This window comes from Eleutherodactylus coqui, chromosome 11 (assembly GCF_035609145.1).
Source record: "Eleutherodactylus coqui strain aEleCoq1 chromosome 11, aEleCoq1.hap1, whole genome shotgun sequence".
Classification (NCBI taxonomy): Eukaryota; Metazoa; Chordata; class Amphibia; order Anura; family Eleutherodactylidae; genus Eleutherodactylus; species Eleutherodactylus coqui.
The window spans coordinates 8,583,060-8,596,193 of NC_089847.1; the positions used below are offsets into that span (position 1 = coordinate 8,583,060).

General features: G+C 49.8%; 1 protein-coding gene across 3 annotated transcripts in view; it reads right to left on the reverse strand.

Moving 5' to 3' along the window:
* PHKB (phosphorylase kinase regulatory subunit beta) overlaps positions 1-13,134 on the reverse strand; it is a 177,273-nt gene that overhangs the window by 119,257 nt on the left and 44,882 nt on the right. For all 3 annotated transcript variants that reach the window (XM_066583993.1, XM_066583995.1, XM_066583996.1), the window contains one exon: positions 7,038-7,118. In XM_066583993.1, coding sequence (XP_066440090.1) covers positions 7,038-7,118 — 81 coding nt within the window. The remainder of the gene's footprint in view (positions 1-7,037; positions 7,119-13,134) is intronic.

Sequence of the window (13,134 nt, forward strand, 5' to 3'; positions counted from 1 at the left end):
CCTAACTAAAAGCAAATATTGGGGCCGCGGCCAACTGATGACATCACGCTGCCAGGAACGCTCGCAGGGACAAGCGGTAATCGGGTCTCCTACGGGATGAAGAGTGAGGTCAGGTGCTACTAATGTAGGACGGAGCAGCCCCTCCTGGATTATTCCGTACAGCAGCTGCTTAGCGCACCGCAGGAACCGAGCACAACTCTGCGGGACGGTTCACAAACGCCACTCTCCGACTTTGATAAATGTACTGCTGGAGAGCCCGCAGGAGCCGTCCGTCCGATAATTCATGAACACGTCCTGCCGCACCTCTACTAATCCTCTTGCCACGATGAGGCCAGAAACGGCAACGAAACGGCTTTTCTGCAGAGAAGTGAGATTTTATGGGCAGCTTAGAGGGGTATTCCCATCTTGGAAAGCTACGCTCTATCCACAAAGGATTAGTCGCCAGTCTGTGGGGGTCTGCTGCTGGGACCCCCACCGAAGCAGAACAAGTCCTGAACACATCCCTGAATATTGACAGTAGTAGTCGCTCATGCGCTTCAAAAGAAAACTGTTGGAGACCGCCAAGTAGTTCAAGCGCTCGGCAATTTTTGGCGGTCTCACTTAAGTGAATGGTACGGTGGCACTCCTACCACCTCCTCTTAAAGGTAACTTTTTTTAAATTGGGGCGATTGCTGCCTAAATAAATCGCTGGAAACCGAGAATTTGGGCACTAGTCGCCCATATAATCGTAGCCGTCAACAGGGCACTGAGCGACGAATGGCTCACTTGTCAGTCGCTTGGGTTATTAAATCAGCTAAAAACCAAATGATTATCGGCCGGTGTAAACTGGCGGTCGTTTACCTACGAATGGAGGCGGGATGCTGGGACCGATCTTTGGCGCGCTCCACCTCCAGTCACAGAACGGCTGTCGCTCCTGTTTGTAGGTGCAGCAGCGATGATCGCTGGGATGTCGGGGACTTACTCACCCAATACTTGTCAGGAGCAAAGTTTTTGTAAACTCGACAATTGCTCAGTAAAGTTTGAATTACAAAAAAAGACGACAAAAAAACCCTTTAGTGAAGCTCAAATTATAAATCTACCAAATGTCTGTAGTTATATGACAACCAAAATGGTGACCATTACAGCTGCAAGAGGGAACTTATCACTGGTGCCTCCGTGTAATCAGACAGATTAGGATAAAGGGGGGTTTCTAGTTCCATGTGAATTAAAGGGGGTTTGTCCAGGACTTAAAAAAGGGGTCTGCTGTGTTTCTAGAAGCAGCACCACACTTGTCCTCAGGCCACGTGCGGTAGTGCAGTTTAGGTCCTTTCACTTGACCACCAGACACCGCCCACGGACGGACATGTCGTTGCGTCTGTAAACACCGCAGACCCTTTTTTCTAGTCCTGAATAAACCTCTTTCAAACTAGAACCAAGCTCATAAGGTAAACACAGCACCAGACCAAACTCAGTACATAAATACAGCACCAGAACCAAGCTTCTAACATAAATACAGCACCAGAACCAAGCTTCTAACATAAATACAGCACCAGAACCAAGCTTCTAACATAAATACAGCACCAGAACCAAGCTTCTAACATAAATACAGCACCAAAACCAAGCTTCTAACATACATACAGCACCAAAACCAAGCTTCTAACATACATACAGCACCAAAACCAAGCTTCTAACATACATACAGCACCAAAACCAAGCTTCTAACATAAATACAGCACCAAAACCAAGCTTCTAACATAAATACAGCACTAAAAACCAAGCTTCTAACATAAATACAGCACCAAAACCAAGCTTCTAACATAAATACAGCACTAAAAACCAAGCTTCTAACATAAATACAGCACCAAAACCAAGCTTCTAACATAAATACAGCACTAAAAACCAAGCTTCTAACATAAATACAGCACCAAAACCAAGCTTCTAACATAAATACAGCACCAAAACCAAGCTTCTAACATAAATACAGCACTAAAAACCAAGCTTCTAACATAAATACAGCACCAAAACCAAGCTTCTAACATAAATACAGCACCAAAACCAAGCTTCTAACATAAATACAGCACCAAAACCAAGCTTCTAACATAAATAAAGCAACAAAACCAAGCTTATAACATAAATACAGCAACAGAACCAAGCTTATAACATAAATACAGCAACAGAATTAAGCTCCATTTATAAGTACAGTAGCAGAGCTAAACAATTGCGTTGTGAGGGTGCCGATGGGCTGACAGTAGCCCTCAGAACATCAGAGGGAAGGAAATGAAGCCAGGAGGACCATGAGTTCTGTAGCCCCCCAAGATGCTGCACAGAGGACGAAGATCATTTGGCCGGGCGGACCCAAGCAGGATATTGCCTGTATCCTACATCACCAGGTGCCCCCCATCCCTTACAAGCTGGTGGTCGGCGCCCTTTGTGGCTGCGTGGGTTGCCCATCGCTAAGGCTGGTCATGTCTTTAATCTCTCTATGAAAGCAAAGTTCTACAACTTCTAGAAAAGACCCTTTTGGGCACATTTATTGAACCACTGAGCCCAAGTTGGCATATAAAAGTTACACATCTGCATGGCATACTGTGTGCCACTTCTCAACGCTAGAGCGGTAAGAAAAAGGGCAAAGCTCTGCAAAAAAAGGGCGTGGCCTCCCCGGTTCATCCCATTTACTATAATTTATGCAAGAAACTGGCATAAATTATAGCTGAAATCTATGGCAGATGTCTGATCTAGCACAAGGATGGCCCGGAGATGTGCCAAGTGCCACACTTCACAACAGCACTGTCTTTACTGAGACCAGCATATAGAATGCCAGAAAATCTGCCCCTTCATGTTTCAGTTCGCCACCACATTCAAGATGTCTGCAAGCTGTCAGTGAATGAGGACACTCTTGTTTACATCCAGAGGCAGTAATATGGTCTACAGCAAGTCCTGCTCTCAGCTGAGAAGTGGATACAACTGTATCCAGTGTAGACAACGCTCTGTGAGCTCAATAGCCCGAACTCCTGACGGATACATTGTACATAACTAGTGCCGCTCTTGGATGAGAAGTGGATACAACTGTATCCAGTGTAGACAACGCTCTGTGAGCTCAATAGCCTGAACTCCAGGCAGATACATTGTACATAACTAGCTCCGCTCTTGGATGAGAAGTGGATACAACTCTATCCAGTATAGACAACGCTCTGTGAGCTCAATGGCCCCAACTCCAGACGGATACATTGTACATAACCAGTGCCACTCTTGAATGAGAAGTGGACACAACTGTATCCAGTATAGTCAACGCTCTGTGAGCTGAACGGGCTGGTCTCCTGACTAATACATTGTACATAACCAGTGCTGCTCTTGGATGAGAAGTGGATACAACTGTATCCAGTGTAGACAACGCTCTGTGAGCTCAATAGCCTGAACTCATGACTGATACATTGTACATAACTAGCGCCACTCTTGGATGAGAAGTGGATACAACTATCCAGTGTAGACAACGCTCTGTGAGCTGAACGGGCTGGTCTCCAAACTGATACATTGCAGCAAACTACCAGATAGATGTCCAGCTCACAAAGCATTGCCAAGACTGTATTTAACTGTAATCTACCTCTCATGTGAGGGCAGGAAAAGGTTTGCCTTTGGGGAAGGAGGGAGTTTCCATCAAAGAAAGCAATCAGAGATCTTGAACACAGTGATGAATCCGCACATCAAGTATATTAAAAAAACTTGTGAAATGTTTGATTTATTCAGTGACTTTTTATTTAGACACAACACCCTGAAAGGAAACCCGGCGGCCCCTCCGGTGCGATCTGGAGCCATCGCCTAGATTACCCCGAAATAAGAGGAAGTTTTAACCCCTTGCAAGAAGACGACTGAAGGATGCAATTGTACCGGAGAATGTTCCAGCCGTCTCTATGTAGGCCATCGCTCAAGGCAAAAAACAACATCGCTCCAGCTCTACCACCGTCACGCGGACGGAGCGGATCTGCGCTACTATCAGTGGGTTTCTTCTAAGCGTTAAAAATTAATTACCCTTTATAGTCTTTATTCGGCGTCACCATGGAGATGAGTTACATTTCCCATACAGAACATCACGTCTGAAACTTAGAAAAAAAAGGAAAGAAATGAAGAAAAGTCTGCAACGTGTCAGCGTCTGCTCAAGAGCTAATGAGGAGAAGAAAAAAAGGCTCGCCTCACGTGGAAGCCGCGAATAACCTGCATGTAATATTGATAATACAAGACAAAGCTTCCTGCCGCCACTCGGGACCCGCGCATTTTGTAAGTTAATTGTCCATTCAAATAACTCGGAGATAAATTAGTAAGAATGGGTGCAGCAGGGACGAGCGGAGAGGAACGGGGAAGCGCTGAATCATTTATGGGCTAAATAAGTGAAAAACAACCATGATAAAGCCGAGCGCTCGGGTCACCGAACATCGCGACGGGAAACAAGAAAAGCAAATCACAAAAAAATGCAAAAAATGTAAAGAACACAAATTAAATATTTAGCAAGAAAGTTGTTATTATGAAGACGCCAAACGCGGCCCTGACGGACGTCAAGGCGGGATCAACAGTGCTTATAGATCAATTTACGAGCCGGCGGTTGTGGATGCGCCTCATAATCCGCTTAAGAGAACTGCACTCAGGTTGTGGTTTTCGGCTGCACCTTTGCACATCCCGATGGTGTCGGACTGGGAGCCCAAAGCCCACCAGAACCGTTCCTTATGGGGCTCCACCTTACAGCTACCCGCAAGGAATTCCTGCTTCCAGACCGCTGCTGTATTCATACACATCAATGGCGTTTGCGTGCCGCCTCGTCTCCACTAAAGCACTATATATGGCAAGTAGGAAATCGTGGACTCCTCGTTCACTGAGCCAGAGGTGCCATTTACGACATACGCAATCTGCGCCAACAGAGGCCTGACTCACACGAGCGTAATTGCATTGCGTATTACACGCTGTGAATGGAGTCAATAAAAGGAGATTGATGTTCATTGACCCATTCCCACTTGTGTATATTCATGGAGTATAATCCGCACGTGCGTGAGATACGCTGTCATCCATAGTGAAAACAATCGCCGTAATGTGCGGAAATACATTGTCTCACACAGTGGTAGACGCTGCGTTATACGAGGGGGTGCTGAGAAGGATTGAGCCCGGAGGCTGTAACTTGCCGGGTGCCTCGTCTATTGGTCTAGATTCAATGATGGAAATATCAACTTCCTAGGATTTTAACGGGTTTTTTTTTCCAGTCCCAAGTGACCGCGGCGACATCTCTGGGGGAGAGCAGGGGGCCGTAATGACGTTCCTGCTTCTCCAAGGTAAGGGGGGAAGCAGATCCACGATGAATGTCACAAGCCTCGGGTGATGACGGCCCTTCATAGGCAACAGGTAAACGTTAGGCTGGAAATGTTAAAACTGGCCATTTTGTGTTGCAAGTGATAACCCAGCGAAGGCCGGTCTGCGTCTCTGTGCCTGCAAATGTGAGCGCCACCCGTGAGGGGATCACGGAGGACCGCCGAAGTATGGCTACATATCTGGGGATATCAGAGAGCTGGGGCCGTTATCTACAACAACTGGGGAAGGAGAAAACCTACAGGAAAGTGGATCCGGATAGAAGAGGAGACGTCGGTGGCTGCTGTGGAGCATTCTGCAAGAACAGACTGGACGGTCTAAGGCATGGAGGCGCAGCGGTTCCCCCGGCCAAAGACGTTCCGTTTGCAAAGGTCAGCGCAGAAGCAAATGGTAACCATTTTTTGGGATAAGAAGGGAGTTCTGCTCGCGGACCTCCCAAAGGGTTCATCCATCGATGCAGCATATTACTGGACAAACCTGAGACTAAATAATAAGGAAACACATCAAGGAAATCTCTAAAGGTGCCATCCTGCTGCAGGGCCATGCCCGTCACACACTGCAGGGCCATGCCCGTCACACACTGCAGGGGCCAGTAGTGCAAAAATGACCTCCTTAGGCTTTCATCTGATGCCCCATCAACCCTACCCGCCAGACTCCGTCACCTAAAGGGCCAACGGTTTGGGAGGGTTTGGGTGGCAAGTAATGCTGCAAATGAGGAGTTTGACCGGCAGTCCGAGGAATTCTATTTGCAGAGACTTAAAAAGCTGCGGGAGAGACGTCACAGGTGCATCCTGGGGGATATGCAGAATAGTGCGGCAGGTTCAGCTTCCTGGCTCAGTGTTTTCTGGGTAAGGCTCAATACTTATCGGCGCCCCCTCGTACACGCGGCGCTTCACCCCACGCTAGGCCAGCCATATGTTTCATCCAAAACGGCGCGGTTTCCAAGTCTTATTTTTAATGGCTGTAAGCTTTTGCAGGCGAAGAGGAGTTTTACGTGCAAAACCGTGCGGCCATCAACAAGCAATTTTAAAATCATGCCTTTTTAGGTTAAAACCGCAGCGGTCGTCCGCAATACAGCGACGGGTGACCAGCCTTACATTTTCTTCTCTAGTCACATACAAAGCTGCTTTCACAGTTTTCTTTGATTTCCTGCTAGCAGCCAGCAGTGCATTGTGGGTCAGAGTGTTGGCGCACAATCCCGACTACGCAGTGCAGAGAGGGACCGATCCAGAATGGGCCGATGCAATAATGGATGCCGCAATGGATGAGATGTCGCTCAAAGACGATACAAATGGCAAACGACCCAACATGAAAACGGAGCGGAACTCTGCTTCATGTCAACGGCCAGCAACCTGCGGCTGTCCAAGTGCTGTGAAACTACAACTCCCAGCATGCCTTGCAGTTTCACTATACCTGTGGAGCGGCAGCTTGCAAACGGTTCTATAAGGTCTAGGACTGGATTAACCCTTCAAGTCTCTACAGATTCTCCAAGGAGCCGGATAATTATTTTTATACTGACAGCAAATGAGAATTTTCCCTCCCGCCGATCCATTTCCCTTCTATCTGGTAATTATACATCAGAGTCGGCGTTCATGCGGCTTGATGAGTATTGGCTTTATGCAGAAATATAATTAAGAAGCAAAGCGGTGGGGGAGAGAATTAATTAAAAAAAATATTGATCAAGGATAATGGAAATGTTAGGTGCGGCGTACCTCGTCTGTATTGTAGATGATCTGCAGGCCGGAGGAAATCATCTCCACCAGGTAGAGGAGGAAGAGCGACACCGCGTTAATCTGGGGGAGAAGCAGAAGGTCATCAGTAATTACCTTTCATCCGCTAACCTTACCTGGAGGCGCCAACAGGGGGCGGCGGCCCATGTGGTCAGTCTCAGGGGCAAACAAGGTCCCTCTCCGCACTTTACCAAGTACGCCATGCTGACACAAGTATTGGATGGCCCATAAAAGGGGATAAAATTGGAGTTTCTTACATTTCTCCCCCAGTGTTGGTCGCCTTTGGCCTCAATGGCTGCAGTCACCCTCCACGCCCGCTTCCCACCAAATTCCCATAGATTTGCCTTCATTCCTCAAGGAGCTTCAGATAGTGATGGGGGGAATAATGGGCGTGTTGGGCGTCCACGAATACAGCATTCTAGTTCATCCCACTGGATGGCATTGAGTTCCGGACTTTGGGCGACCAATGAAGTTTTCACACATTCTGCTCCCCCACACACTGCGTGCCGCATGACATGGCGCTCGGTCATGTTGGTGGAGACACAGAGCTGTACCAGAGTATTACCACAGGAAGGTGATGCCACATTGGCTAAAATGTCTCTGTACCCATTGGCGTGGAGGGTGGACTTCACTATAACCAATGGCCCTAGTCCTTCCCAGCAGAACCCTCCTCCCACCATAACAGAACCTCCTCCACACCTTACTGTTGGGACGCAGCAGTCATGTAGAATCTGTTCTCCAGGCAACCACCACACCCAAGTACACCCATCCGATTGGAAGATGGTGTCCTGCGATTCATCCACAACACTTGCTTCCACTCACTTACAGTCCGTCGCTCCAAGCCCCATCACAGGCGCCGCTGTGCATTCACTGCTGGGATGTTGTGTGCAGCCACTTGTCCATGGTAACCCTTCACATGCCGGCCCTACGGAGGGTTCTGGTGCAAATGGATGTCCAAATGGCCTGTAAGACCCCCTGAGCGCGGGCAGACGATGTGTGGGATGTCTTCACAGCTCCTACAAGGCTTCATTGTCCCTGTTCTGTCAGTTTACTGAGTCTCTCTGAACGTGGCGGCACCGCACACACTGGATGGGTTCTATCTCCCAATAACATGGCCAACAGTGGCCACTGGAAGGTCCAGAAGATGCAATGTCAATACTGATTGGTTGCTGACATCCCCCCACCAGACCCCGTTGTCAGCTCTACACCCGGTGACATCCCCCCCACCAGACCCCGTTGTCAGCTCTACACCTGGTGACATCCCCCCACTAGACCCCGTTGTCAGCTATACACCTGGTGACATCCCACCACTAGACCCCGTTGTCAGCTCTACACCTGGTGACATCCCCCCACCAGACCCCGTTGTCAGCTCTACACCTGCTGACATCCCCCCACCAGACCCCGTTGTCAGCTCTACACCTGGTGACATCCCCCCACCAGACCCCGTTGTCAGCTCTACATCCGGTGACATCCCCACCACCACACCCCGTTGTCAGCTCTACACCTGGTGACATCCTCCCACCAGACCCCGTTGTCAGCTCTACACCCGGTGACATCCCCCCACCAGACCCCGTTGTCAGCTCTACACCCGGTGACATCCCCCCACCAGACCCCGTTGTCAGCTCTACACCCAGTGACATCCCCCCACCAGACCCCGTTGTCAGCTCTACACCCGGTGACATCCCCCCACCAGACCCCGTTGTCAGCTCTACACCCAGTGACATCCCCCCACCAGACCCCGTTGTCAGCTCTACACCCGGTGACATCCCCCCACCAGACCCCGTTGTCAGCTCTACACCCGGTGACATCCCCCCACCAGACCCTGTTGTCAGCTCTACACCCGGTGACATCCCCCTACCAGACCCCGTTGTCAGCTCTACACCCGGTGACATCCCAAAACCAGACCCCGTTGTCAGCTCTACACCCGGTGACATCCCCCCACCAGACCCCATTGTCAGCTCTACACCTGGTGACATCCCCCCCACCAGACCCCGTTGTCAGCTCTACACCTGGTGACATCCCAACACCAGACCCCGTTGTCAGCTCTACACCTGGTGACATCCCCCCACCAGACCCCGTTGTCAGCTCTACACCTGGTGACATCCCCCCACCAGACCCCGTTGTCAGCTCTACACCTGGTGACATCCCACTGCCAGACCCCGTTGTCAGCTCTACACCTGGTGACATCCCCCCACCAGACCCCGTTGTCAGCTCTACACCTGGTGACATCCCCCCACCAGACCCCGTTGTCAGCTCTACACCCGGTGACATCCCCCCACCAGACCCCGTTGTTGGCTCTACACCTGTTGACATCTGATGGTTTCTGTACTGGGGTCTCCTGTGTGATCCCCTCCTTTATACCTGATGCTCACACATCACCTGAGCGCACCGGACTGCTGTGGGTGATACTTCCATCAGCATAGTGTATTTGCAAAACTGGAGGTGATCACTGAAGGATTTTCTCATAGAGGAGGAAACTGGCAGCAGAATGTGACGTCGCACATAACAGAACATCACTCACCAAACTCTGCATGTCTAAACGCGCATATTTTGATGCCTAATTGACAATGGCTTCATTCTGCCAGCGTTGCCACATTTAGACAAACTGATTTTGGTGCGTGTTGCGAAATAGTTCCGTCGTGTGTAAAAGACCCCTAGAGGGATTCATAGTCACAGCACACACATATACACGGACCTATATGCACTTTAAGGGATTTATTCACAGGATAGGGAACAGCTTGCTGGATCAGTGGCGGTCCAACTGCTGGGACCCCCAAAGATCGTGCAAATTGGGGTCTGGAGCATCCTTTAAAGAAGGTGGCAACGGTCACACATGTGCAATACCGCTCCATGCATTTCAGTGGGACCTCCAGAAATATCCTAAACAGCAAACCTGTAGACAGCTAGCCCCATTCTCAGCTGACAGGTGCCTATAAATGTATCCAGTCTACTCGGACCGATACATTGTAGCAACTTATCCTGCCATGAGACACACTGGCACTTATGGTGGTGTGTGCAGCACACAGAGGATGGCCTAGACTGGATAGAATTGCAGCTTCAGCTGGGAAAATTATTACGTCTTTATGTAAATCAGCATTTTCCCATTAACTGACAGCAAGCAGAGATCTTGAAAATGCTGCTGAACTGATACACAAAGTATATTATAAAGTTGCAGATTTTTTCAAAACATAAAATTCCTCCTCCGTCCCATGTGGGCGGCAGGGCAGGTGCGGCCCAGGTACGGGCAGGTGCGGGGGCAGGTACGGGCAGGTGCGGGGGCAGGTGCGGGGGCAGGTGCGGGGGCAGGTGCGGGGGCAGGTGCGGGGGCAGGTGCGGGGGCAGGTACGGGGGCAGGTACGGGGGCAGGTACGGGGGCAGGTACGGACTGCTCCGCTCTACAAAACCTGACAATTCCTTTTACCACGCATCTGATTTCCCATTAACACAAACTTTTGGATGCAGAAGAGAAGACTGAATCTTTGTCGTTAGCATGGAGACGAGGACGAGATCTGCAGGTAATTACATCACAACACTCCTGCGCTGCTCCCATTTATCTAAATGACAGCGGAGCTGGCAAGAACGCTGCTGGAGCAATTTGAATAATGGCTCAGACAATGAGCCGGGTACCTGGGAACGGCGCGGTGCGTTCTCACCGCTGACAGCCGACGAGTCCCCTGCCGGGGCGGATAAAAGGTGCGGCTGCGGCTCCGATCAGATTATGTCTGGCGGTCGTGCGTAGTTAACACGTTCATGTGGGTGGGATAACAAGGGGCTGTCTAATGTCAGCAAACAGTCTAGAGAGCGAGACCGCACAGGAGACGGACGAAGCGAGACCGCTAGACGGACGCTTCCCCATGACTATTGCAGGCCTCGTCCGGCCGCATCTAGAATCAACGGCTTCACAACTTCGACTACAGAGCAGATTTACTACTGAAAATTTGCCAGTTTTCTGGTGCAAAATGTTCCAGAAAACGGTCTTTTGTGGTTCGCGCCACATTTATGATGTGTTTAGAGGCTTTTTACATCAGGTCTGACAAAGGGGTGTGGCTTCGCAAAAAAGGGTTGTGGTCTAAATGGAACATTGTGCGCCAAAAACTGCACCAAAAGTTTGGCCTAACTAATAGGTGGTATAAAGTGATGCTAGACGGCTTACAGATACTCCAGACGTCTCATCGACAGAGCTACAGCGAGACGTCTTAAGACTGTTCGTCCAAAGATCCCCTTACACGCGACGGCCGTCGGGCGCTTAAAAAGGGTCGTCTGAACAAAATATAAGTATTATTTTTTGGTCAAACAAGTGGCCATGTTCTGAAATAACAAAATAAACTGTACTCGCCCCGATTCTACCCCCAGGAAACGCTGCAGCGGGTCCCACGACAATGCCGGTCTATACTGATAGCAGAAGTCATGTGACTACTGCAGCCAGAGGCCCCAGCGTCACCGTTCACAACTCCTGGCATCATGGTGCCCAGGATGTGAGCACTGATGCCAGGAGAACTAACAGTGATGCTGCGGCTTCTGATTGGTTGCAGCAGTCACATGACCAGCAGTACCGCGGGACGCCCTGCAGAGTTTCCTGTGTTTGGTTTATCTTGTTTTTTTATAACTGCGCCACTTGTTTAAACAATATTTTTTTTTAGTTGGACAAGCCCTTTAAGCGCTCAACAATCGCCCCCAGGATTATTGCTCGGTGAATGGAGGCGGAGTGCAGCAGGGGTCTCAGCCGCCGGCCCCATGGGGAGTAAGCGGGGAGTTCTTCATACATGGATAAGTGTTGGGTATTTACACCTGCATAAAATGAACGGTAAGCGGTAAGCGAATGAATCATCCATCGTTGACCCGTTTACACTGATTATTCCATGTAGAAGGGCCCTCAGTTTGTAGTGACTGTTCGTACTAGTAAATCTGCACTTTGTGTTTTATCATTTTCAAGACCTCTGCTTACTATAAGTGAATGGAAGAACTAATCCTGCTCCCACTGTGGATGCCTTTCTAGAGCTTTCTAATAACCCACACAGTACGGAGATTCATATAGTGCTGCTGTATCTACCTCACAGACTGCATGCAACTGTAACAGAGCCTCAGATGTGTGCAGTAATTCAGAAACATTCTTGTTTATCGCTGGAGGCCGAAAACCTTAAACGGGTTATGTGAGACTCTACGAAGCACAGCTCCCTCTGCCATGACACAACACATCGGTATATACTCTCTCCTGGCTCCCCGCTGTATCCAGCTCTGGGTCTCCCCTCTAACGTCACATGGACGTCACCTGCTGCTACGGCCAATGACAGAGCTGTGTGATCAGTCGCTGAGCTCTGTCATTGGCTGCAGAGGCGAGACTGTAAACAAACAGTGGGAGCGAGCGGCGGCACGCAGGGGGAGAGGTGAATATATATCCGTTGTTTTACGGCAGGGGGAGCCGTGCTTTACAGGAGAAACGATCTGTCAAACCTCTATAAAAGGTCTTTCAAATGGGCAGAAGATTTCTGCAACCCCACAGCGGGATTTCCTACCACGCAGAAAGTTCCCAACCCAAATCCCAATGTCTCCAGGGCGGATGGAAAGAAGAACTGAAAATGTAACAAAACTCTCAGCTGGGAGTAATTTCGGGTCAGGACATGCTCGCTGAATGCGCACGACTTGGTCGGATTCCGACCGCGAGATCCCGCAGCAGAATCAGACCCTGCGCCCCGGTGGAGCCCCCTGCGTACCTGTGCGATGTCTTCTTTTCTGTGCTGTGGATGTGTCGGCTGGCGTATCGCCGCACATGCGCAGTGCAGATAATGACACGCCGTCGCGCCAGCAGTGACGCGGATATGCAGCGATTTAGACATTGACAATTCAGGATCACTGCGGGACAGACGGGTTCCACTGACTGCAATGGAAGCCGTCCGTGCGACGCCCACACTAGAATACGACATGCTGCAATTTCCCAGCGCGAGCGGAAAATCGCAGTAGATTTCCGCTAGTGGGAATGTAAAAGTGTTTTGCATAGCATGTCTATAGTCAGTATTTGCTGTGGGAACCAAAAGCGAATGCCCGCTCCGGATCCCGCAGTGCAAATACACTCATGTGCATT